The sequence below is a fragment of the Ceratotherium simum genome, chromosome 37 (genome assembly GCF_057802395.1).
Source record: "Ceratotherium simum simum isolate JZ-2026a chromosome 37, ASM5780239v1, whole genome shotgun sequence".
NCBI classification, from domain to species: Eukaryota; Metazoa; Chordata; class Mammalia; order Perissodactyla; family Rhinocerotidae; genus Ceratotherium; species Ceratotherium simum.
The window spans coordinates 1,135,510-1,162,408 of record NC_141936.1 but is presented as its reverse complement, the minus strand read 5'-3'; the positions used below and the strand labels follow the sequence as shown (position 1 = coordinate 1,162,408).

Here is a 26,899-nt window from a genome sequence, read left to right as displayed (position 1 = left end):
TTTTATCATTATGGCTGAAGATCTCAGACTCTGGTGGTGGCGCCAGGTGGGTCTTAGTTCGCCTTTATCTATATCTTGTGAGATGCCAGCAAGATCCTTTTTTGATGTAGTGAGGTCTCCAGCTGTGATTCCCCTGCTTGTGTCCAGATGCCAGTAAGATACTGCATTGATGCAGCAAGGTCTCTAGCTATGATCCCCCGCTCATGTCTACCTAGCTACCTATCTCACGTGGGCTTGGGCTGGGTCTGGCTCTCTCCTGACAAGAGATTCTTACATACTGAGGTATATGGGGTAACTATTCGGGATCAAAACTGATTCGGCTTGACCTAAAAAGCCTGACTTATGGTCTATCAAACATAGATTGTACATCCGCTTAACGTTAAGTAAAGAATGCACTCTCTTAAGAATGCGTACTTCCCCTCCTACAAGTAACGACCTATTGGTAACACCCTATTGGTAATGCCTGGATTAGTCCCTTTCCTGACATCATGGTCGTGCTAATGCTCATCATGGTCATGCTAATTTGCAACTGAACACACCTTTGAAATTTTGGTGAAAACGTATCCTGGATGTGATTAATGTATGTTCTTTGTTCTAAAAAGATATGAGACTGTACTGAAAACCATGCTTCTCTGAAACACTTTCTAAGGCCTTCCCGGGTTATAATCCTCACTCTAGCTCAAGTAAACTCATCTTCTTTCTTTTTTTTTTTTCCCCCCAAAGCCCCAGTAGATAGTTGTATGTCATAGTTGCACATCCTTCTAGTTGCTGTATGTGGGACACGGCCTCAGCATGGCCGGAGAAGCGGTGCGTCGGTGCACGCCCGGGATCCGAACCCGGGCTGCCAGTAATGGAGCGCGTGCACTTAACCGCTAAGCCGCGTGGCCGGCCGTCATCTTATTTCTCTTATCTATAGAATAGTTATTGGTTATTTTGTGTCGACACTCTGGACAGATGTTTTTCATTGTTCAATAGTATTCCCGAGTTACAGGTCCAATTGTTTGCTTTTTAGGGCCAAAGCGATGGTGCCCCATCTGGTCCCCAGGTGGCCTGCATGGCTCTTCCGGTGGCGGACAGCCTGCACTCCGCCATGCACTCCGGGAGCCTCCATGCAGCAGAGGACATGGGCAGGGGCATCCAGGACCCCTGGCCTAGGCAGCCCTCGGGGGGCTGTGGGCACCAGCCCTCTGGACCGCAGAGGCAGCTCCTCCACGTCCTCCCGTGCCCCCGAGGTGATGCTGACCCAGGAGCGCTACCCTGTGCAGCGGCTGCCGTTCTCCACGGTGGCTGAGGAAGACCTGGCTGCCTTTGAACGCATCATCCCCGGCAGGGTCATCACAGACCCGGAGGAGCTGGAGGCTTCAAACGTGGACTGGCTGAGAACCGTCCGAGGTGAGCGAGGGTCTGTTCACGCCTCACGCTTCAGGGGGGTGGGCTTGAGAAATAGCAGTGAGAGGAGGCAAGGACAGCGGTGGATGCTGGGTGGAGGAGCATGGGGGAGCTGTCACGTATGCCTTTCTTATTCCAAAGACAGGCTGTAAGTAGTCCCCCGTTATCCACGGGGGATATGTTCCAAGACCCCCAGTCGATGCCTGAAATTGAGGATAGTACTGAACCTTATACCCAACCAGAAACCGCAATGGTTGATCTGATAACTGAGTCAGCTTCTAGGTGATTAACTGGCAGGTGGTGTGTATACAGTGTGGATCCGCTGGACGAAGGGATGATTCATGTCCTGAGTGGGATGGGGGGGACAGCTTGAGATTTCATCACGATACTCAGAACACTGTGCAATTTAAAACTTATGAATTATTTCTGGAATTTTCCATTTAATATTTTCAGACTGGTTGACCATGGGTAACTGAAATCGTGGAAAGCGAAACCTCGGAGAGGGCACTGCTGTTTTGTGGTGATTTTAAAGTGTTCTGAGAAGAAACTTTATCGAAGTTTATTGGACGTCTGCAAACTAAAAGATGAAACAGTCCCCTGGCTGCTCTGAGGGGTGTGTGTATTAATTACTACTCACTTCCTCTCAGCTCCTGTATCAGGTTCCTGGGGCCACCTTAACAAAGAGCCACAAACTGGGGGACTTAAAACAACAGAAGTTCATTCTCTCTCAGTGCTCCAGGCCAGGAGTCTGAGATCAAGGTGTCGCAGGGCCGTGCTCCCTCTGGAGGCTCCAGGGGAAGATCCTTCCTGCCTCTTCCAGTGCCTGGTGGCTCCGGGCATCTCTTGGCTTGTGACGCCATCTCTCCAATCTCTGCCTCCTTCATCACATGGCCGTCTTCCCTGTGTGTCTCTGCGTCTCAAATCTCCCTCTCCTTTTATGAAGACACCTGTCACTGGATTTAGGGCCCACTCTAATCCAGGACGATCTCATCTCAAGATCCTAAACTTAGTTACGTCTGTAAAGACCTTTTATCCACATAAGGTCACATTCACAGGTTCTGTGGGGGAGGATGTAGACGTCTCTTCTTTGTGAACCCATTCTGCCTACTGCAGATCCGTAGGGCTGCTGGTCTGGCCGCCCCCTCCCTCCCTCTCCTCCCGCCATGCCCGGCCCCGCCGCACACATCCCTGTGCCGGTGTGGGGACTCTCAGCCTCCTAGACCCAGCATTCTCTCTTGAGAACATAGGTTTGTAATGCTCTGTGTCCTCTTCTGAAAGGACTTCAGAGATAATAGAACCTACCTACTCAGGCAATTACAAGCACCAGCTCGATGTTCTTGCTATAATATTAAGCAGAGCTAGAAGACAAGCAATTTACAGCAAAATGACGTATTTAAACCTGTAATGCCAGGTCCTCAGACTGGGCCTGGATCCGTAACATGTGGGACCGAGGAAGAGCAGTCGAGAGGGGTGCACTGTGATGGGACTCGGATGCTGCAAGGGCCGTGCTGTCGGCGGGGAAACTCTGAGGGAGGTTCCAGACCAGAGTGCAGCCTGGAAATACAACCATGTGACAGGGTGCAGAGTCTTGGGCAAGTGGAATTAGGGTGTGGGCTCAGATAATGGGTAGCTCTTCCCTGTGGGGAGGCCGGAGACATTGGAAATCCTCGGCTGTTCTTCACTGCCAGGGGTGCCTGTGAGCATAAGGGCCTCCAGCCCTGCCCTGCCCACTAAGTAAAGACCCCACAGGAGAGCCCACCGCCCAGCACAGGGCCTGCCGGCTCAGGTGTGGTGCCCTTGGAGGCAGGAGAGGGCAATGCCCACCCTGGGCTTGGTGCTGCTGCCTGGGTGGCCTTGGGCAGATGGACCTCAGTTCCCACCCCTGCAAAATGGGGGTGGGGCCCTCACCTCAGAGGTGAGAACCCAGCATACTTGGTGCTCAGGACTTGGGTTCTCCTGCCCCTGGGGCTTCCAGAGTGGGCGGAAGCTGTGACTGGGCAGGGTCTGGCTACCTCCTGGGGGCTCTTGTCTCTGGTCAGCCGCCCTTCCTGGGAGGCCTCGCAGTGGCAGCCTGTCCTGCTGCAAGTCGCCCACCCCATGTCTGTGCCCTGGTGTGGGGGAGCCCTCCTGGCTTCCTGCCACCCTGAGCTTAGGAGGGCAGTGCTAGGGCTCACTCATCTCTGAATTCACAGGACTCAGTGCAGAGCATCTGCTCAGGGAGTGTTGGTCGAGATGACTTGTTGAATTTGTGTCGAAATACCCCTTCAGGTGGCTTTCTTTTTCTTTTTCTTTTTATTGAGGTTATATAAATTTCAGGTGCACATCATTATATTTCGATTTCTGTGTAGAACACATTGTGTTCACCCAAAGTCTAATTGCCACCCGTCGCTGTACACATGTGCCCTTTTACCTCTTTTACCCTTCCTCCTCACCCCTTCACCTCTGGTAACCACCAATCTATTTTCTGTATCTATGTGTCTGTTTGTTTATCTTCCACATATGAGTGAAATCATACGGTATTTGTGTTTCTCTGTCTGACTTATTTCGCTTAGCATAATACCCTCAAGTTCCATCCATTTTATTGCAAATGGCAAGATTTCATCTTTTTTATAGCTGAGTAGTATTCCATTATGTATATATATACACACCACATTTTCTTTATCCATCCATCCATTGATGGGCACTTGAGTTGTTTCCAACTCTTGGCTATAGTGAATAATGCTGCAGTGAACATAGGGATGCATAAATCTCTTTGAATTGTTAATTTGATTTCAAGTTCTTTGGATAGATACCCAGCAGTGGAATAGCTGGATCATATGGTATTTCTATTTTTAATTTTTTGAGAAATCTCCATACTGTTTTCCGTAGTGGCTGCACCAGTTTGCATTCCCACCAGCAGTGTATGAGGGTTCCCTTTTCTCCACATCCTCTCCAACATTTGTTATTTCTTGTCTTGTGAATTATAGCCATTCTGACAGTGCGAGGTGATATCTCATTGTAGTTTTGATTTGCATTTCCTTACTAGTGATGTTGAACATCTTTTCACATGCCTGTTGGCCATCTGGATATCTTCGTTGGAAAAATGTCTGTTCAGATCGTCTGCCCATTTTTTAATTGGGTTGTTAGTTTTTTTGTTGTTGAGATGTATGAGCATGAAGACACTGGCTTTAGGCCAGGTGGGCAGGACCAGGGAGGTGATGGACTGCTGCATAGGGCGTTCTGAGGGAGCAAGCCAGGTCGTGGATGGTGTCTGGGGAGTGAGACCCTCAGCAGGGAGATTCCAGGGGTGGGATGATGCGCAGCTGGTGGGATATGGATGACAGGCCATTGGGAGAGGAGAGGCAGGATCTGAGCCTAGGAGTTGGAGGTCTTATCTGTCGGTTGGCAAGCTCCTGTGGAGGGCCAGATAGTGAAGCCTTAGGCTTGCCGGCCTCATGGTCTCTGTCACAGCCCCTCACCTCTGCCGTGGTTGTGTCAAAGCAGCCACAAACCAAGGGCGTGACTGTGTTTCTGTAAAACTCTACTTATAAAACATGGGCAGCAGGCCGGATTTGGCTGTGGGCCGTGGTTTGCTGACCCTGATGGAGGAGGATACTGAAGTCGCCAGGAGGAGCTGGGAGACGGGGAGCTGGGGGCGCTGGCCGGGTTTGTGCACACTGTGATGAAATGTGTTAGTGTTGGGCAGTCTGGCACCTGGAAAAGGCCGTGGGGCAAGGAGGGCACCTTCTGCACCCCAAGCCCAGTGGCACCCTGAGTGAGGGAGAGGAACTAGCCACCCTTGGAGGGCCATGGGGGAAGCAAAGAGGATGAAACAAGAAGGTCGAGGGAAGGCTCAGAAGCCAAACAGCTGCTCCAGAGTGACGGGGCAGAGTTCCGGGAGTGAGTTGGGCAGACTGTGGCTCTCCTCGAGGCACTTGGAAATATGGGGGATGGGAGTTTCACTTTTTGGTTGTCACAAAAACCAGAGGGTGCTGCTGGCAGGTGGTGGGCAGGATGCAGAGTGTGCAGGCACTGAGGGCAGTCCCCCCACAGAGGCCCGCCCCCCCCGAGCCCCTAGAGGGTGTTCAGAGTGAGGGAAAGCCACTGGCCGTTGGGGGGCGCCCTGACCTGTGCAGGGCCAGCCTTTGTGCCTGTTCCCTTCACTGGCTTGGGCAGTCCCCCGGCTATTTCCTCCAGGCCAGGGCAGTTTTGCAAATTGTCTCTGATGATCTCTCTCCTCTGTGCTATGCTCTCTTTGTGGGCTCCTCTTATTAATATATTAGACTGTTTGGACTGACTTTCTCATTTTCTTATCCTTTCCCCCATTGAAGGTAAACTTCACGATAGTGGAGATCTTGTCTGTTTTTATTCTCTGGGCGAACACTCAGGGTGGACACAGATATTGTTGAGGAACCCCTCAGGGATGGAGTGAAACCAACTCCTGGGAACCTCGCTGGTGACCAGGGTCCCTGGACTGTGCTGTCCTGAAGGCCTAGACGCCAGACAGCCAGCCCCCTGGGCAAACGTTCATTTGATGAAAAGTGAATGAGAAATGGCTCTCAGGGTCAAAAAACTAAGATATAAACTACAGCCTGGTTTCAAAGCTCCACAAAAGTCACTGATGTAGAAGAAACATGTGCTCGACGTTCCTCCTGCCTTCCTGCAGACTCCTCTCTCCCATTTAAAGTACTTTCAGCAAAATCAAAAGCGCAGAAAGAAGCCTGACCGTCTTGGGGAGGCAGTGGTTAGGACGCCGCTGGACTAGCTCAGCGGGGCTCCCACCGGCCATGTCTGGGCATCAAATCACGACAGCAAAGATTGTAACCCAGTGAATAAAGTAAGAGCCTACCAGCTCACACTGACGTGATGCAATAAATAAATACATGAGAGAAAAGGGAAAGCCCCTCCTTACAGTAGAAAGTCAACTAATAAATATAGGCAGACAGATGGATTTAGAAAAGTCGCCATTTGGCAGCCATCCTACAAGTGCTTTAAGCAGATGCTGAAATTCATGGGTGAGTGTGAGGGGCAACAGATGTCTGCATAGTCTCAAGTGTCTCCCATAAAATACGTATTGATTACCAAGGAAACACAGTAACTTGCAGTGGAGAAGCCAGATGGGCGCCCCTAACCACGGGATCAGAGCCACCCTCACCATCACTCTCACTGGTGGCCGTAGGTGCTGGCAGGGCTGCAAGCTGCCCCCAGGGGTCCAGCGCCATCCCGCAGCCTGGTGCCTCCTCCTGCCTCCAGCACGTGCTTTGACACCTTGCTCTTGTCCTTGAGGTTTGGGGCTTACTGATAACCGTGGTTGTGCGGGTCACACACTGAGGAAGGAGAAAGTGCTTGTGAAGGACATTGCTTTTCCGGAGTGTAGCCGGGTCTCCCCACTCCGCGTTGTGTAACAGGCTGACTCTTTTCTGTCGCAGGCTGTAGCAAGGTGCTGCTGAGGCCCCGGACGACAGAAGAGGTGTCTCACATCCTCAGGTAATGTGACAATGCCGAGCTCCCTGCCTACTTCCGTGTCCAGGAGTAGTTTCCTCATGAAGACACAAGAGATGCAGACCCCACGAAGCCGACAATGGGCAGAGATGGGGCCAGGGACACAGGAGGGAAGGTTCTGGCGCTGCGCTCTGAGGCTATCCTGAGCAGGGCTGAGCCCTGGAATCTCGAGATCCCGGGGTGCTGGGGCGAGCCCCACATGGCGAGTGGCTGCAGACTCGTGGCAGACGTCAGGGAAGGAAACAGACCTTTTCTTGAAACATGTGTTCTTTGATTCTTTATATCAATATGCTATCATGTTTATTATAGAAAAATTGGAAAACAGAAAGCCATGAAGGAAAAAAATGCAAAAGCAAACAATAGTTTCACCTCCAAAGATAACCACTGATGACAATTGGGTTTGTTATCTCAGTATCTTTTCTGCAGGGGTGTGTTTTTTAAATGTTACCATGTTGTATCTCTGATGTTGTAGTCTTTTTTTTTTCCCCCATTTGGCAATATCCATGCCCATTTCTGGGTGCTAATAATTCTTCCACACCATTTTTAATGCCTGAAAACTATCCATCCCATGAGTGCTCTGCAATTTATCCGTCTCCTAAAGTTGCACGTTGAGGTTGTCTCTAGTTTTGCATTATTGTAAATAATGCTTCAGAACAGCCTTGGCAGGTGAATTTGGGGCACATGCGCACCGGCCCTCTCAGAATCCCTTGCTGGGGGCTTGCCGCCTCCCAGGGTGGGTTTGTTTGATGCTGGTTGGGGAACTGCCTCCCTGGGGCAGGCGCGCCTGTTCTCCAAATCCTGGCCCGTCGGCGCCCTCGGTTGAGGTCTTTGCAAAGTTGAGCCTGGTTGGGGAAAAGGTGCCACTGATGAATCTGACACATGTCTCAAGGGTGGTGGGTGAGGGAGGGGGATGCAGCCAAGATTAAGGGGTGTGAAGACGTGGGGTGTAGGATGCAGGGAGCCTGAGTGCCCCGAGGAGCTGTGTTTCTTTAGGTGAACAGGAAGGCCTGCAGCTGGCTCTGGGGCTTTCTGTACTTAGAGCAGCGAGCGGCCTCTGAGGGCATTAGAGCCTGGCATGGCGCCTCACCCGTGATCTAGGGAAATGTCAGCCTCCATTACCCTGTGCAGTTTTATGATAGATATTCGGCCTTCTCAGACTCCTATCCCATGTGGGGGCTGAGGAGGCATCCCTGTTGAGGCTGCGGGCAGGAGGCGGCCTGGCTTGGTGGCAGGAGGGGTGGGAACGGGAGTGGGGTTTAGGGCTTCACAGCCAGGCATGGGCCGGAGCGTGTCCCACGGAGGTGGTGGTGTGGGCCTGGGCATGAGGAAGAGGGGCTCTGATGCCCCTCCTGTGCTTGTCCCAGGTACTGTCACGAGAGGAACCTGGCTGTGAACCCGCAGGGGGGCAACACGGGCATGGTGGGGGGCAGCGTCCCTGTCTTCGACGAGATCATCCTGTCCACTGCCCTCATGAACCAGGTCATCAGTTTCCACAGTGTGTCCGGTGAGCCTGCGCTCCCCTTCACTGCCTTCCGCTGGGGTTGGGTGGGGGACCTGGGCCCAGGACGGGAGCAGCTGCGCCCGTGCCCAGCCTCTGGGCGTGTCTGCAGTATTGTTTTGTTGGTCACTTAGGTGGCTTATACTGAGCCCCTTTTCTATGGGCATGTGAGGTACAAATAAGTGTAAAGGGGCTTCCTGCTCAGGGCCCAGCAGTGTCGTGGTCTGCCTCTCGAGCAGGACGTTTGGGGCTGGATCCTTCTCTGGGGTGGGGGCACCTGGGCGCTGTAGGGTGATGAGCAGCGTTCTTGGCTTCTGCCCACTCCATGCCAGCAGCACCCCCAACCAGAAGTGTCTCCAGCTTTGTCATGTGTCCCCTGGGGGCAGAATCACCCCCAGTTGAGGACCACTGCCTTATGGCAGTCCTCTTTGCTGCTCCCTTCCATACGTGTGTGTGAGGTTTTTCTCTTCTCTATTTTTGCCTTATCAATTTTTTTCTTTTTCATGGTAAACCATAGAGGGAATTTCTGGGGGAGGACGGGGGGACACGTTCCTTTTCCTCGGCCTGGTTCTGAGGTGGATGCTCCTTCTGGGTGGCTTACACCTGCAGGGCCCCCGGTGAGTTCTTGCTCGTCCTGAGCCGTGAGCACCATGGTGGCTCTGGTTGCTCGGCAGGGATTCTGGTTTGCCAGGCGGGATGCATCCTGGAGGAGCTGAGCCAGTACGTGGAGGAGCGGGACTTCATCATGCCCCTGGACTTAGGCGCGAAGGGCAGCTGCCACATCGGGGGAAACGTGGCCACCAATGCGGGCGGCCTGCGGTTTCTGCGATATGGCTCTCTGCGCGGGACGGTCCTGGGCCTGGAAGTGGTGAGCTGGGGGTGCCGCTGCTGCCGTGTGTCCGAGCACTGGCCCAGCTTCCTCTGTGTCCGCCGTCCCAGTCTCAGGCAGCCTGGCTCTTCAAGCCCTTTCCCAGTGGTTAGTGTGCTCACGAGGTCTCTGAGTGGGGCCTGTCCTGGCTTGGCTTTGTCAGGTCTACACCGTGTGCCCTGGGAAGGTCTCTTTAGGTTTCATGCCTCCCATGTAAGGACGCATAATTGTATGGACACTTGGGTGCTGCAGTGCACACTGTGGGGACTGCCCTCTTGGGCCCCAGGTGGCACAGGTGCGTGAGGCCACCTGGGCAGGCGGGGACCACATCCCAGGTTGGGGATGCCAGTTCCCAGGATAACAGCCCCTGGCCTTGCTCCAGTCCTGCCATGGACATGGGGGTTGCACATAGCACCTTGCTCAGGGAGGCAGATCTCTGGCTTCACGAGAGACCGATGGTGTGTTTGCTGCCTCCCAATCCATGTGAGGAGCTCTGGGACTCTTCACCAGGAGCAGGTTCCCATGACCCAGTGACATTCCACTGAGAGGGGCTTTGCTTCCAGGTTAGCTGTGTCCACAGAGAGGAGCAAGGTTCCATTAGCCCTTAGTTACACCGTTGCTAGCTGCTCCTCCAGCATCATTTGAGTCCATTTCCCTGAACCCTCACCCACCCCGTGTAGCACACTGCGTGGATTTCTACAGTGCAGAGCCTCTGTCCTGTTTACCCAAGGATGGAATGAACACCAAACCACGCGTTGGACTTCCATCCGCTAAATCGCTAAGTTCCAGTAGCTTTGTTTTCTGGCCAGCTGAGGATTATTTTTATTGCAAGTGGCCTTCCCATATTTATGAGCTCTATCAGTAGCTTCTGACTAAATGCACCAGCAAACAGGACTCGGACAGGCTTACAGAGCAACACCGTGGTGCTTTATGGATGAGCAGTCCAGAGGTGGGTGGGCCCTGGTGCACCTCCACCCCAGGTGTGCCCCGCTCCACCCCCAGGTGTGCATCCTACTTCAGGGCAGCTTCCCTTGAGACCGGGGCCCTGAGCTTCCTGGTTGTTTGGTGGGGGTGGATCTTCACTCCAACCAGAGAAGACAAATCCTTCCTTCAGCCTGACTGGGCAACTTCGGCCTGGTGCCACCCTGGGCCCCCTGCGTTCCTGGACCAAACTGGGCTGGAGTGGGGGGCTCGTGACTGGCTTGGCTTTCTCAGAGTGCGCTGGGCTAGGTCTGCCTCCCCTCAGTGTGGTGGCCAGAGGAGGGGGGCATCTATTAGGACGGTTGGCTGGTGAGTAAATGCCTCTTTTCTCTTCTCCCTTGCTAGGTGCTTGCTGATGGCAGCGTCCTGAACTGCCTAACCTCCCTGCGGAAGGACAACACAGGCTATGACCTGAAGCAGCTCTTCATCGGGTCGGAGGGCACCCTGGGGGTCATTACTGCCGTGTCCATCTTTTGTCCGCCCAAGCCAAGGGCTGTGAATGTGGCCTTCCTCGGTAGGTGGGCCATCAGGGCTGAGCACCCACCGCTCTGACTGAGACTGCTCAGAGCTGGTTCTCGTAGCTGCCCTGTCATTGGTGCGACGGGGGATGGAAGGGGCCCTCACAGGACGGTCGTTCCCATTCCTCCTGGCTTCTCTCTGACTCCGAAGGAATCCGGGACCCGGCCTGGTTGGTGTCCACAGAGTGGGTCTGGAGTCAAGCCTTACCATCTCTGGGCAGAACACACTTTATTCTGTAACAAAACTGGGGCTTTGCCCATCTCTTTTACCCCATTTTGTTCATTATTTCAGTAGCTTATACTATAAGATTCTGAGGGAAATGGTGTTATTTGGCGTAAGATCAATGATACCATTCTGTTCCTTACCGTGGGGTAATTAATACACTCCTATAAGAACACCCACCATCCCTCCGTCTCGCCTGGGTCACCCGTTTTTCCATCGTAAGCGGTCGGATTGGCGTTGCTGTTTTAAAGGGGGACTTAGGTGGGTCTCTGGGCAAGGCTGTGAGTTTGGCATGATGGGGACCCTGCTGTGTCTTTGTTGTGCGTGTGCCTGAGGTGCTGTGTGCTGTTGCAGGTTGTCCAGGCTTTGCTGAGGTTCTGCAGACTTTCAGTACCTGCAAGGGGATGCTAGGTGAGATCCTGTCAGCCTTTGAGTTCATGGATGCCGAATGCATGCAGCTGGTGGGGCACCACCTCGGTCTCGCCAGCCCGGTGCAAGGTACTGACCCCTACCTGGCTGGGCAGCGCCTGCCCTTCCTTTTATGCCATTTTATGTATGGGATAGCTCAGAGACTATCAAGCCTTAGTCCCGTCCATAACGCAGGAGGCAGTAAGAGGGATGTTGGTATCTCCGTAGTTCTGGTGTTGCCATCATTGGATGAGCACGGAATTCTGTTTACATTCATTTTAAATGTGCCCCTGGAGTTAGTTCAGTTGAATGCTGTTGGGGGTACCATAGCTCTGGGGTCTTTGGAACAACCAAAATGCACTCATCAGAAATGCCTTCCTGTCTTCTCAACTAGGAGAAGTGTCATTCCGTGTAGTGCGCACCCTTGGGTCTCAGCAAGTTCTCTCTGATTTAGCAAATAAGTTCAATGCATCCAACTCTCTTAGTCACTGCTGGGTGTAAATTGATGCCATGTTTTGGAAAGCCGTTTGACATTTTGAACCTAGAGGTTAAAAAAGGTTCAGATCTTGGTGTTTTCACTTCTGAGATCTCCCCTAAAGAAATGATCATTGTCTCAGCTCAGGCTGCCCTAACAGAACACCGCACACTGGGGGCTTAAACAAAAGACATTTATTTCTCAGTTCTGGAGGCTGGCAATCCAAGATCAACGTGCCAGCGGTGTTGGTTTCTGGTGAGGGCTGGCTTCCTGGTTGCAGGCGGCCACCTCCTCCCTGCATCCTCATGTGGCTTCTCCTCTGTGTGTAGGGAGAGATCTCCGGTGTCTCTCCCTCTTCCTACGGAGGGCACTAGCCCTATAAGATCCAGGCCCCACCCTATGGCCTCATTTAACCTTGATTACCTCCCCAAAGGCCGCATCTCCAAACACAGTCACGTTGGGGGTGGGTTAGGGCTTCACCATGGGAATTTGGGGGGACACACAATTTAGTCCATAACAATCATAAATATGGAAAGGTCTTTATGCTCTAAGTCTTTAGTGAGGAGCTACTTTTAGTATAATAAAACAGGAAGCAGGGCCAGCCCGGTGGCGTAGTGGTTAAGTGTGCTCCCTCCGCTGCGGCGGCCCGGGGTTCGCAGGTTTGGATCCCGGGTGCTCACTGACGCACCGCTTGTCAAGCCATGCCGTGGCAGGTGTCCCACATATAATGTAGAGGAAGATGAGCACAGATGTTAGCCCAGGGCCAATCTTCCTCAGCAAAAAGAGGAGGATTGGCAACAGATGTTAGCTCAGGGCTAATCTTCCTCACATACACACAAAAAAAGGCAGGGAAGAAACAAAACAAAACATGAAACAACCCAAATGTCCAGTGGAAAAGAAATAAGACAGGTTATAACCATTGGAAAGATAGAGGGTCCCTGGGTGGACGGAGGATCCCTGGGTAGATGGAGGGTCCCTGGGTAGACGGAGAGTCCCTGGGTAGATAGAAGGTCCCTCTGTGGATGAAGGGTCCCTGGGTGGACGGAGGGTCCCAGGGCAGAGTGCCATGTGACTGTTGGGCATCACGTGTGAGGAGCTGCCCTTAATGTAATGTGTAGGGCAAAGGAGAGGCCACCCCACGGGCCTCCAGCAGGTTTGCAGTTACGTAAATCTCCTGGACCGTTAGAAGAAAGACAGGAAGGAACTATGTTAAAATAGTAACAGTGGCTATATTTGGTGAGCTGGGAGATTTTTTTAAATTTCTACTTTTCTTTGTTTTCCAAATCTCCTTTTATAAGCATGTTTTACTTTTATAATGGGGAAAAAGAGCCAAAAAAATTAAAAAACTCCCAGTGTTCTTTGTGACCTATGATAAATTTAAGAGCAGAATTTCCATTTCAGCATGGAAAAATGCCAATATCTGAAAAACATCCTCTTTGTCGTAGGATGAACTTGTAGCATTTTTCTGGAATGAACTTTAACATGGCGCTGAAAGAAAGAGCAGTGCCGTTCAGTGAGTTTTCATAGTGGCCTCAAAAAAACAAGCTTAAAATTTTCCTAAGTTAGTAATCCACATTTTTTTAAACTTCAAAAAGAGAGATACTTGTGGTAGAACGCACGCACTTTTTGCACGTAGCACGGCAGCGTTTGTGGTCGTCATGGGTTCTCGAGGGCCTGGCGGCCTCTCCTCAGCCTGTGGACTCCTTGCCACCTGTGGTTTGGCCCCTTGCAGCCCCGGCCCGTGCGGCGCCCCCAGCCCATCCAGGCACCAACGTGAGGGCTTCACGGTGTCACCCCGGGGTTGTTCCTGTGTTTCCAGGGAGCACGTTTTCTTTTGTAGGGAAAAACCTATTTTTAAACTGTCTGAAATTCCGCCTAAGCGGGGAGCTCCTGCTCTGCGGCTGCCTGGGGCCCCTCTCAGCACGAGAGCCATCAGAGAGATTACAGCCGCGCTGACCCAGAGCCGCGCTGACTCTTGCCCGACCACCTCTGCCTCTGTTCATCTTGCTTTCTGCCCCTTCCAGAAAGCCCATTCTATGTCCTGATCGAGACCTCGGGCTCCAGAGCGGGGCATGATGCCGAGAAGCTAACCAGCTTCCTGGAGCAGGTGCTGGGCTCTGGCCTGGTGACCGACGGGACGCTGGCCACGGATCAGAGGAGAATCAAGGTGCGTGTGCTGCTGGCGCTCCCTCCTTCCTTTCTTCCCACTCCAGCTTATCTGGGGCATCCAGAAGGTGTCATCTGTCCGGCTTAGAGAGTGTGGGTTGTAGCTGAATGTGAGCAGATGTCCCTGCCTTTGATAGAATAACCCCTTTGGGAACAACCTCTTTGGAAACATACTCTTGGAGTCAAGATCATTCTCCACGTTATTTTATTTTATTTATTTATTTTTTGAGGAAGATTGGCCCTGAGCTAACATCTGCTGAGTCGGTTGTGGGGGAGGGATGTTTCCCCAGAGGAAAGGGCATTGATGATGGCACCAGAGAAAATGATTCGGCTTCTGAGGCCAAAGGATGGGGGGGGCCTGGGGCAGTGGGGGCCATTGTGACCATCACGGGGGGGTGGGGCCTGGGGCAGTGGGAACCATCATCACTATCACAGAAAGGGGGCCTGTGGCAGTGGGGAGACATTGTCACCATCACGGTTGAGGGGCCTGCGGCAGTGGGGAGACGTTGTCACCATCACGGTGGGGGGGGTCTGCAGCAATGGGAGCCATCGTCACAATCATGGGAGTCTTCGGGCAGTGGGAGCCATCGGGGGTCCTGGGGCAGTAGGGGTCATCATCCCCCAGCTTCCCCCGTGGTCCCTCGGGCTGCAGCGTGGAGAGTGGCCAGCAGGGGGTGGAAGGTGGCAGGTGGTGGAGACTGGTTCTGGATGTGGGCCCTCCTGGGGGGAGCGGGGTCTCAGGCTCTGACTCTCAATGGTCGGCCTCACTGACTTTCTTTCTCTGCTTTATTGTTAAGCCTTTTTCTTTACAACTATCTTTTATGTTTATTAAATATTACATGTGAGGAGTTACAAAAATCACCTGTACTCAGGCTGTCTGTCAAAGCGCACCCCGTACCCAGCCTGGTTTATCTCCGGTTGATGAGTTCGTACCCGCCCTCACTGCCTGTCCTGGGACTAGTGGGGTGACTGTGTGCACGAGTGACCGGGCTGGGGGGTTCTCGGCTGTGTCCACCGGGGTGTCTTGCACGTCTTGCTCGGTGCCTCACGCAAACACCTGCTGGTGAACGCTGGGTGCACCATCCCCCTCAGGACTGCGTCGTGTGCTCTCTGCCCACCCGCGGGCCCAGGGTGGTTGTGCTTCCTTTCCGTTTCTTCCTAAATACCCCATACCTGTCCCTACAGGAACAAGCCCAGGCCTCAGGGGCCTTAAGAGCAGAGGCTCCCTGTACCGTCCTGGCACATGTTTGTGCCTCCTGGTAGCTGCAGCTCTGTTCTGCGTGTCTTCTAATCCAGGGACCTAGGCCTGAGCAGCCCATTTTGATCATCCATTCTCTTGGCAGAAAGAGCAGGAGCTGGAGGGAACCCCAGTGCTGCCCTGGGTCTCTGCTTGGAGCCAGAAGACGGTTCTTCTGCTCAAAGCTCATCTGCCAGAGCAAGTCTCGTGAGCCGGCCTAGGGGACCCCCTCCAGTAGAAGGAGGGGTTGCTGCTCCTCTTAGGGGGAGGGCGGCAATAATGTGGCCTGCCACACATACCCACCCTGGCCCTGGCCCGGTGTGGACTGCTGGCTCCATAGTGGCGTTCAAATGTTGGTGCCCAGAGGCCCTGCTTGGTGACACAGGAGGGAGCTGGGTTGGCTTCCCTCCCAGGTGGGCAGTGGGACCCGGGAGATGTCCAGGAGGGGAGTTGGGCGGTGCCCAGATGGGCAGGGGGGCTGGGGGGATGTCCCTGAAGGAGGCATTTGAGCAAAGATGGGATGGAGGTGGGAATGAGCCTTCAGAGTCCCTGTGGAGGAGCACAAAGGCCTGAGGGGCAGGTGATAACCGAACCAAGTAGGCTTGCCTCCTGGTGAGTTAAATAAGACTCTACACCAGTGGAAGTTGTCTCACAAAGTAAAGTGTATTTGCAGCAAATAGGAGGCCATGAGGAATCACTTCCAAAGTCATGGCATCCCCGAACAAAGGGAAGCAGGAACTTTTATTTGGTTGGGGAATGAATATTCAAAAGGGAGAGGCGGATATTCGCTTGCACAGGCTCAGTTGGAGAACATGCTTCTACACAATGAGGCATAAGCTCCTCCTGGAGAGATCTGTGCATTAAAAATAAGGCAAAGGTCATAGGCATAGCTCTTGTGGTGAGGCTTGGTCAGTTTCATGATGGCTGGTAGTTAGATCTCCTTAACACATAAAAGGAAAAGAAACGACTTGGAAACAGTTAATTGCTTCCAAACCCACCTTTGAGTTTCTGGAGGCACCTAGTCGGTGATACAGGTGCCTGCCATGTTCTAGAACATCCCGGAGACAGTGGGGCTGGAGCAGAGTGAGTGAGGGCTGGGCAAGGGGAGGGCAGATCTTGTGGCTGAGGAAGGACGTTATAAACGTAAATGGAGGCAAGAGGAGCCCGCAGGTGGCAGGGGCGGGCAGGGCAGCCCTGCAGTGAGTGAGCTGGGGGGTCCCTGGGGCTCAGGCCAGCTGTGCAGGGACATTGCTGGGTTCTAGGAGTGTGAGGAGGGTCGGGCCAGTAGGAGCTGCTGGTGGCTGGGGTGTGGAGTGACCCATGGGGCTGTAAAAATTAAGAGAATTTGGGAAATCTGGACACTGGCTGTGGGTGTAAGCAATTACTGTGACATTTTGAGAGGTGATCATGGTACTGTGGTTATGTTAGAAAACAAAAAGAAAGAGTCCTCACCTTGTAGAAATTTCGCTGTAACATTTCCTGACATGGTGGGATATGTGGAGGGCGGGAGCCGGGACGAGGTCCAAGGGGACAGTACGCGTGGCACTGTGTTCTCTGCTCACTCGCAAGTGTTCAAATGTCCGCAGTGACAAGTTGACCAACCCAAACAAGTAAACCACAGAGGCGCTTGTCTGGAAGGGCAGCATTGCCGATGACGAGCCCCACTCTGTCCCAGGTGCCCCCCAGCCCCTGCCCCAGCACCCTCTGTCCCTCTCCCTGTGTCCCTCGGGCAGTGCAGGGCCCTCTGGCCCCGTCCCCTCTGTCTGCAGTGCTCTGCCTGCACCCTCCCTGCCCTGACCCCGCCTTCAGTCTGAGCCCCTCGCAGTCACTCCTCCTCATCCCCTGGAGTTACAGGACATGCTCCTGTGTCCTCTGGGATTGCCCTCCCCTTCCGAAAGGGGCCCTTGGTGCTGTCCCGGGGTGAGCCTGTGGCCGCATTCGGGAACCTTGTCCGGCACTGACTCTTAGATCGAGGAACTCGTGCCTGTCACGACACAGAACATTCCTGTCATCCGAGAAAGTTCCTGTGTGACCTTCCTAGTCACCCTGTCCAGTTACCATCACCGTTGCAGCCCCTGGTGGATGCTGCGATTTGTCTCCTCTCCCCAACCCTAGATGCTGTGGGCTCTGCGGGAGAGGATCACCGAGGCGCTGAGCCGGGATGGCTGTGTATACAAGTACGACGTCTCCCTGCCCGTGGAGCGGCTCTATGACCTCGTGAGCGATCTGCGCGCCCGTCTCGGCCCGCAGGCCAAGCACGTGGTGGGCTACGGCCACTTGGGTGAGCAGGGCCTGTGTCCTTGGGCCTGGGCGCTGGGGGCGGGCTTTCGGGGTAACCGTGGGTTGATGTGTGGTCTGTGGGCACGCAGTAGGGCTCCACGCTTTGGACGGTGATAGGGAAAACCTGGATGTTGAGAGGATCCTAATCATCTTCATGGTTCTTTTGGATATTTTAGAAAAGACCGCCATTGCGGTTTCAGCCTGGGAGCTCCTTGGGGTTGTGGTAGGAGGGCACTGACCCTTCACCCCAGTTCTGAGCTCAGCCCCTGCCTCCAGCTGTATCCGCCTTTGCAGCGTTTGGTGAGGACCTCTCACCCCCTTCCCACCTCTTCACATGGAAGGATTTTAACCCCAGTTTCAGATGATTTTGTTTTTTTTGCAGAAAAATCAAGCTTTGTGTTGTAAGTTATCAATTCATGGGAAGGAACTGTTTCATTCCTCTCAGTTTTTGGCAGCCTTTGGGAGGGGGCGTCTAAGAGGCCTGCGCACAAGGGAGGCAAGGTGGGTGGTGCGGGGCATAGCTTTTGGCTTCTTGGCACACGTAATAATGATAAGTATTATTTGTGAAGGGCCTACCTGTCCCAGGCACCACTCTAAACACTGATGTGCAGGGACTTATCTTCACACCGTTTCCGCAGGTGGTGCCGTTGCTTCCCTTTACACGTCTGTAAACAGTCTCAGAGGTTAGGGGACTTGCACAGCCTAGTGAGCGAGTGGTAATCTGGGATATCTGATGTACGACAAACGATAACCTTCATTATTGAAAAACAGAAAAGTCAGCATTGAAAGCAGAGCCCCCAAAGAGAAAGGGGGTGAGTAGGGAGGTGAGCAGGCATCTCACCAGGCTCTGACCTGGCGGGAGAGAGAGTGGGAGGCTGTCCCTGAGGACCAGCAGGACAGGATGGGCTTTTCCGGGCTGCCAGTGGTCAGGGCCACTGTCATCCGCAGGAAAAAGATCACTCACCCAATCCCACATATATCATTCCACGTGGATTAGCGACTTCTCGGTGAAGGGCAATACTTGACACTTTTTGGAAGAAAATACAGAGAACATCTGCATGACCTGAGGTCGGGGAAGGATTTCTTCAACATGACACAAGAGGCATAAAGCATGAAGGAAGAGATTGATAACTGACTACGTTGAAAGTAAATACTTCTGTTGTGAAACAACCTAAATGGGAGTGTTGGCAGGCAAAGCGGGGGACTCAGAAACCTGGCGTTTGGGGAGGAAGCCAGGGGCGGGGCTGGTACGGTTAGGACAGTGTGGGAGGACTGTTAGGGGCAGCTGAGAGCTAGGTGCACGATCCACAGGGTGGACGCCTGAACGGGAGTGGAGGAGGGGCACGGAGGGCCATCTTCACCCAGAGCCGAGGGCACGGGGGCCAAGGCCACCAGCCAGAGCACGCCACTCGAGACCCCAGGCCCCGGCCAGGAGTCTTTCTCCTTGAGGGGGCACTGACTCCATCCTCTCTCTGCCACGGACAACGCAAACCATCAGGGTCGGACATGGAGGGGGTGCTGTCTCTTTCTAAAATCAAGTGCATGTTGAATTTGTCGAATGCTTTCTCTGCACCAGATGACCGGTGCTTGCCTTTCTTTAGTCAGTCAGTGAGCCAAATTACACCAGACCCTCTGGAGGCAAGTGAGTCTGTATTCTTGGGATAAGCCCAGCTTGGCCACGATCCTTTTTGTGTCCTGTTCGATCCCATTTATTTATATTCCGTGTGGGATTTTCTCAGGTATCTTCATGGGTGATATTGTCCTGTAAGTGTTTTTTCTTCCATCCATGCTGGATGTTGGTGTCATAATCATAGGATGGTTTGGGGACAGTCACTCTTACTGGTCTCTGGAAGAGTCTGGGTAAGGTTGGAGTTATCTCCTCCTTGAATGTTTACCAGAACTTGCCAATGAAGATATTTGGGCCTGAAGTTTTTTTTTATCTTTTTTGGGGGGGGATTTGACTACAGCTTGATCTCATCAAAAGCACCAGACTATTCTAGCTTTCCTTTTCTTCTGAATTGTTTTTTTTTTTTTTTAAAGATTTTATTTATTTATTTTTTTCCCTCCAAAGCCCCAGTAGATTGTTGTACATCATAGTTGCACATCCTTCTAGTTGCTGTATGTGGGACGCAGCCTCAGCATGGCCGGAGAAGCGGTGCGTCGGTGCGCGCCCGGGATCCGAACCCAGGCCGTCAGCAGCGGAGCGCCCGCACCTAACCGCTAAGCCACGGGGCCGGCCCTGAATTGGTTTTGATAATTTTTCTTTTCAAGGAATTTGTCCATTTCTTCTAAAATTTTGTATGTCTTGGTATAAAGCTGTTCCTAATACTCTTTTGTTCCCTTGTATGGTGTCCAGCATTTGTGGGTGCCCCTGTTTCTTTCCTGATCTTTGTTTCTTGTCTCTTTTTCTCTTGTCTAGGTTTTCAGGTGTTTATCAGCTTTATAATCTCCCCAAAGAATCAGCACTGGGCTTTGTTGATCCTTCCTGTCTCGTGTTGTTTTCTATTTCATTCTTTCCTGCTATTCCCTTTACTGCTTTCTGTCCTTCTGCATTTTTAGGTTCATTCTGTTATTTTTATAACTTTATGAATTAAGTACTAGTTCAATGATTTTCAGCATTTCTTTTTTAAGTCTTTAAATTTCCCTCCATGTTCCACTTACACGGATCTCACAGGTGGTTGTGTCACATAGTGTCTGTTTGTCACCTTGTCAGACTCAGCACATGGTCTTGGAGGTGCCCCAGTGAGGACAGTGCTGTCGCTCAGGTTGCACTTGGCTCAGGAATCTGCTTGTCATTGCAAACAAGACGCTCCTTCCGGGCCGTGTGGACTCAGCCGCGACGGGTGCCTTTGGGTGCGTCTGATGCTTTGAGCCCATGTGTGAGGACTCCGGTGTCCTGGCCTCTCGGTGCTGCCAGCCCTCTTCTGTCCCCCCTGCCCTTTTCAGTTTCAGTGCCTTCCTTCTGAGCAGCCCTGACCCAGCCCCAGTCTCAGAGGCTGGATGGAGGGCGGAGGGTGACTCCAGTCAGAGGAGCCTGTGGGTTTCTTGTCCAGCTTGTGAGGTCACTACGGGCGTCTCGTCTCAATAGCCAGACGTGCCTGTGCGTTTGTGTTGAAGTCCTATGAGGTTTTTGTTTTTGTTTTTGTTTTTGTGAGGAAGATCGGCCCTGAGCTAACATCTGCCAATCCTCCTCTTTTTTTGCTGAGGAATACTGGCCCTGGGCTAACATCTGTGCCCATCTTCCTCCACTTTATATGGGACAGCGCCACAGCATGGCCTGACAAGCGGTGCATTGATGCGCGCCCGGGATCCGAACCTATGCACCCCGGGCCACCGCAGCGGAGGGTCCACGCTTAACCACTTGTGCCACCAGGCTGGCCCCAAAGTCCTGTGAGTTTTGGTCGTACTTTTGAAACCGCGGGCCCTCCAGGACCAGTTCAGCTGACCCCATCTCTTATTAACGGAGTGATTAAGAATTGCCTTTCAGAAAATCTGCATAGTCATGTAGCCTGGGCATGCGCAGAAGGAGAAATTGTCACCTGAAATGACCGTGGAACCAAAGCTCCTCCCCACAGAACCCAATGACTGGGACATGACCGGAACTTAAAAGTCAGACTCTCAGAAGCGGGGGTTCCCTCATTCAGGAAGATCCAGTGTTCAGATTCCGTCCCCACCTCGTCATAAGTGTTTAGAACCTCATCATAAATGTTTAGACCCTGTCATAAATGTTTAGACCCTGTCATAAATGTTTAGACCCTGTCGTAAATGTTTAGAACCTTGCCATAAATGCTTGAAGCACACCAGTCAAAACCTGTCCCACCAGAGATTCCGAGTGCCAGCCTGTTCTCCCTAACCTCTTAAATTTCACCCCAAATCCTGAATCGGGGAGACAGATCTGAGGGCACATGCCCCTTGTCTCCCTGCAGATCGATCTTGCAGAATAGAGCTGATCCCTTTTCCCAAAGGCTGATGCCGTCATTAATTGGCTTGTTTATGTGTATCGGGCAAGAGAATCCCCATTTTGCTTGGTAGCACTTTAATTATCCTTCAGTTCTAAATGTTTTCCCATTTCCATTGTCGCGTCTTTGCCCCATGAGTTAGGCAGAAATGTGATTTTAAATTTCCAAACATATGGGAGTTTTCTAGCTATTTTTAAAATTATTGACCTGTTGTTAATTGCCCCAAAGCCAGAGAACTGGGTCTTTATCAGGTTGTTGAAACTCGGTCACTGGCCCAGCGTCTGGTCCGTTTTCATAACTGTGTAATGAGTACTTGAAGAGGATGTGCTCTCTCCACTTGGAGCCAGTGTTTCCACAGATCTGATAAAATATGTACATTGTGTGGTTTAATCTTCTCCATCCTGCTTGGCTGCCACTCCTGTGGGAGGTGTCAGAAACCCCTTGCTGTGACAGTAGACTGATCTGTTTCCGCGTGTAGCTCTGTCAGTGCTGAAGCTGGGACGCTAGAGCTGTCCTTTCATTCTGGTCAGCTGCTCTTTTGTCACGATGGACTCGCTCTTCTCACCTCCCGAATTGCTTTGTGCCCTGTGGCCTGTTAGGTTTGATAGTCTGTGGTAACAAGTTTTCTTTTATTTAGGGTTTGCCTGACATACTGTTTTCTTCTTGTTACTTTTGACCGTTTTCTGTCCTAAGATCTAGACATGTCTCTCGGAGACAGTGGAGAACTGGGGTTTCTCTTTCATTCAATTTGCCATTGACATTTGTAAAGACAGTCATTGTCTCTAAACTGGAGCATTTCGTTTCTTGATGTAGGGGAGGGGAAGCTTAACTTTTTCCTCTACCCTCCTAGGGTCTTGGCTGAGGCCCTATGAGACTGACAAAAGACAGATTAGCGAGAAAAAAACAGGCAAGTCCATGCACTCGTGCATCATACAAGGATCAGTAAGTCAGAGGGGTGTTGGAACTTGGGCTTATGGAGCATGTTAGCAAAGGACAGAACATCGTAGAGAGTCACAGACAAAGGGAGGGACTGAGCTTCTAGGGACGAACTGTGGGAAGGTAAATAAACCAGTGGAGAAACTACCGGATGAGCAGGCTCGTGACGTGGAGTCCCCTGGGGTGTCCAGGCCAATCAGGGTCCAGAGGTGTGTCTGGTGATGATCTCTGTCCCGGGTAGGGAGGGGACGGGGCCCCTTTACACATATGTGCTACTCTTGGGAGAACAGGGGGAGGGCAGAGAGTTTTTCTTGCATCTGCTTCTCCGGGTGCCTTCAGTTCAACATGATCCTGCCACAGTAACCTGTTTTGGAGTGGCATGTCCCGCTCCCCTCGTTCACATCTGCTGTGACTACTCAGTTCCTTGGATTTATTTATTTCATTCTCCTTTGGGCCTTGTGTTTGTCCCTGATTTCCTCTCTATTTCTTTTTCTCTGTTACCTTCTTCTGGTTGATATTTTTTCTCATTTATGCTTTTTCCGTTTACTAATTAGGGAATTGTAAATGGCTGTTTACTTGCTATGGCTGTTCTTTTGGTGGTAGCCCTAGAATTGTAGCATGCATTCTTAGCTTATCAGGGTTTGAAGTTAATCAGTATCATTATCCTTCTTCTAAACAATGTGTGATGGTTAATTTGATGTGTCACCTTGGCTAGGCTATGTGCCTGGATGTTGTTTTGTTTTTTTTCAGGAAGCTTGGCCCTGCGCTAACATCTGTTGCCAATCTTCCTCTTTTTTCTTTTTTTTTCCTCCCCAAAGCCCCAATAGATAGTTGTGTATCATAGTTGTAGCTCTTCTATATGGGATGCCACCTCAGCATGGCTTGATGAGTGGTGAGTAGGTCTGTGCCCAGGATCCGAACTGGTAAACCTCAGGCTGCTGAAGCGGAAGGTGTGAACTTTATCGCTACGCCACTGGGCTGGCCCCGTGCCTGGATGTTTGGTCAAACACCAGTCTAGATGTTGCTGTGAAGGTATTTTTTAGATGTGATTAACATTTAAATCAGTGGTCTTTGAGTAAAGCAGATTTCCCTTCGTGTGTGGGTGGGCCTCATCCAATCAGTTGAAGGCCTTAAGAGAAAAAAGACTAAGGCCTCCAGAGCAAGAAGGGATTCTGACTCCAGATGGCCTTTGGACTCGAGCTGCAACATCACCTCTTCTCTGGGTTTCCAGCCTGCTGGTCTACCCTGCAGATTTTAGACTTGCCAGCCCCCACAATGTGAGCCAGTTCCTTAAAATCAATCTCTCTCCCTCTCTGTCCTTCCCTGTCCCTCTCTGTCTCCATCTTTCTCTCCCTACCTCCCTCTCTACCTGCCCCTTCTCCCTCTCTTCCTTTCTCTCTTTCTGTCTCTCCTCTCTCTCCTTCTCCCTCTCCCTCTCTCTCCCTTTCCCTCTCTTTCTCTCTCTCTCTCCCCTCCTTTCCCTCTCTCTCTCCATCTCCCTCCCTCTCTCTCTCCATCTCCCTCTCCCTCATTCTCCCTCTCCCTGCCTCTGTGTATAGCTGCACACATGCTATTGGTTCTGTCTCTGCAGGGTCCTGACTGGTATGTGGTGCAGGGCCTGAGGACCCTGTGGCTTTTATTGCCGTCTTCCCCTCCTGGTTCCGCACTCTTGTTTGGAGTACGTTCACTTCTCTCTTGTTTGACCCTGTGCAGCAGTGTTGCTGTTATTATTCCATGTGGTCAGCAATTGCCCAGATTCACCCACACCTCTAGTCCTTCTTTTGTCTGGTGTCAGCCTCTGCCTGAACCTCAGTCTTTAGAACTTCCTCTAGTGTGGGAGAGTAGGTGACAGAACATCGTACATTTTGTTTGCCTGAAAGTGCATTAATTTTGTTCTTAAAATGTTTTTTCCCAGTGGATTTCAGCAATTCTGGGTTGGCAGTTCTTTTCCCTCTGCAGCGAGGCTGTTGTACTGCCATCCTCTGACTTCTGTTGTTGATGCAAAGTTGGTTGTCGGTGTGAGTGCTGTTCCTTTGAAGGGGATCTCTTTCTTCTTTCTTGCTGCTGTTCTGACCTTTCCTTTGTCTTCGAGGTTCTTGGGTTTCACTCTGATTTGTCTAGGCCAGTGTTAGTGCGTCCCGCCTGGGGTCTGTTGGGCTTTGGTTTTAGAAATTGCTCTGCTGTTGTCTCTTCAATATTGTTTCTTCTCCGTCCCTTCTCTTCTCTCTTTCTGGAACTTCAGCCAGGGCTCACGTGGTCTCCATGCCTCTTAATCTCTCCCATTGTCCACGTCTCTGATTCTGTGTTGCATTTGGATTATTTTGTTTGCTTTATCTTCCTGTTCATTAATCTCTTTCTTGTGCATGATATGCTGTAGAACCTGTTCATTGAGTTTGACATCGCAGTGACCATGCTTTTGCTTTCTAGAAGATTCATTTGGGTATTTAAAAACTGCCCAGCCTGACCCCTGGGTCCCTGTCTCTCCAGGCGATGGCAACCTGCATCTCAACGTGACGGCCGAGGCCTTCAGTGCGTCGCTGCTGGGCGCCCTAGAGCCCTACGTGTATGAGTGGACGGCTGGGCAGCGGGGCAGTGTCAGCGCCGAGCATGGCCTGGGCTTCAAGAAGAGGGACGTCCTCAGCTACAGCAAGCCGCCTGCAGCCCTGCAGCTCATGCAGCAGCTCAAGGCCCTCCTGGACCCCAAGGGCATCCTGAATCCCTACAAGACACTGCCCGCCCGGGCCTGACGGCGCCTGGTGGGGTCAGTGGGAGATGCAGGAGGGAGCCTGGTCTGGTTTTGGCTTTGTCTATTGGGATGCGCCCGCAGGGCTCGCATGGGCCTGGTGGGCCTCCATTTGGTGGAGCCGGCAGCAGCCGGGGTGACCTGGCCACTTGGTCAGAGGGGCCAGGAGCTGGCTCTGTGGAGCTGGGGGACACGTGGCTCTCAGGCAGCATTCCTCTTGGCTGCTCTGCCTGGGCTCTTGGTGGGCACTCTCCGTCCCTTTGCAGGGCAGGAGCGAGGTCTCCTGCCAGCATGTCCCTGGACAGGAAGAGCAGTTCTGCCCACTCAGAAATAGACCAGGTCATACCCCACTTTGCTGTGGACCCCTGGGGGTCCGCCTTGTGGCTACAGCCCTGAGGGGGGCACGAGTGTTCCTGCCGCTGGGTCCCCCATGCAGTGTGAGCCCCTGTGGGCCCCTGGGCAGAGGTGATGAGCTCCACTGAACAACCTGGAGCACTGTGAGGCTGGTGCATCCGGGGCTGTGACCAGCAGAGCCTGGAGCATCAGATGCTTTATGGATGACTTAGGATCCGTGACTGCTCGTGACATTTGAGCCAGAGTGACAGGCATGCCCTCCACCCTGGAATGTGTCATTTCCTCCGTTTTCTAGAAGGCTGTCAGCTGGCAAGACAGCTGTCAGAGGTTAAGCGTTTGTTTCTTGCACTTGGGGGTTGCTGGGCCGTGTCCACGGAGATCAGCCTTTCTGGTTCCGCTTCTACGACAACTGTCAGGAGTGTGGGGTGAGAAGCCTGACGTGCACAGTGTGGGGTCCTCTAGGGGCAGGTTTACACATAGCCCTCCTGTGTTCCTGCTGCTTCACTGACCCTGACTAGGTGCCTGTTGACCTGTGGCCCCCCGGGGCAGCTGCTGGGGCCGCGGAGATGGTCTGGGGGGTTGGATACATGTTTCCTTTTTCTGTCTGTCATGACCTCCAGTGAAAATGGGGATTAATCACGACACTCTCCTTCCTTCTGTTACTAGAAAAATAATCTCGTAAAAGCCCATAGTGAAGTGCCATGTCCCCTAAGCACGGAACATCGGGGGCAGACAATGACCCCAGGCCTGACTGCCTATCAGAGGTGGCCATGCCCATCCCCAGACCCTGCCCCCGATGGCCACCGTGTCCCCCCACCGCCTGCCATGTCCCCTGTTCCCATCCCCACCGTGTAGCTGGGGGCCCTGTCTCCTCGGGCCTGTGAGGCTTGGTTTCAGGTGGGTTTCCTAAAGTTGTCGGAGGCGGGTTAGTTCATGTTGTGATGTGGAATGAGGGGGCTGTGTGGTTGCAAGATGACTTTCAATAATAGTTTTATGGCTAAGTGAGTTTATTTTGAAGAATTAAAATCATGCACGAGATATTAAAAGGCTTTAAATTTTGAGGCATTTTCTGCTGGAGTAGTGGTGGGGCTTCGAGAAGGTGACTCAGTGCCTGGGGGTCGTAGGGAGCAAATGGCAGGACGAACCTCTGTTTCCCTGGAGGACAAGCTGGCCCCCAAAATGTCAAAATGTGAAGTGGTGCACCATTGGCCCTGCGGTTCAATACGAATCCACCACGGACACGCACACACACGCATGTGCACACACACAGTACACACTGTATACACAGGCACAAGCGTGCACACGCACGTGTGTCCCCAGGACGTGCACAGAGCACTGTCTGCAGGTGGCGTCAGTCATTGGCTGGGTCACGGCCGGCCGTGT

The 26,899-nt window shown here is 52.4% G+C and overlaps 1 protein-coding gene across 3 annotated transcripts in view; it reads left to right on the top strand.

Annotated features, from left to right (window-relative positions):
• The window catches only part of D2HGDH (D-2-hydroxyglutarate dehydrogenase), a 30,126-nt gene extending 3,551 nt beyond the window's left edge, over positions 1-26,575 (top strand). For 2 of the 3 annotated variants that reach the window (XM_004427764.3, XM_087424546.1), the window contains exons 2-10: positions 1,013-1,392; positions 6,798-6,855; positions 8,235-8,374; positions 9,043-9,236; positions 10,563-10,731; positions 11,313-11,456; positions 13,866-14,008; positions 17,360-17,525; positions 24,907-26,575. In XM_004427764.3, the coding sequence (XP_004427821.1) occupies positions 1,023-1,392; positions 6,798-6,855; positions 8,235-8,374; positions 9,043-9,236; positions 10,563-10,731; positions 11,313-11,456; positions 13,866-14,008; positions 17,360-17,525; positions 24,907-25,166 (1,644 nt within the window). In that variant the 5' untranslated portion in view covers positions 1,013-1,022 and the 3' untranslated portion in view covers positions 25,167-26,575. Of the gene's footprint in view, positions 1-1,012; positions 1,393-1,842; positions 2,003-6,797; positions 6,856-8,234; positions 8,375-9,042; positions 9,237-10,562; positions 10,732-11,312; positions 11,457-13,865; positions 14,009-17,359; positions 17,526-24,906 lie in introns of those variants that run through there. The other variant, XM_087424547.1, reaches the window with a different exon arrangement.
• Positions 26,576-26,899: the final 324 nt, after the last annotated feature.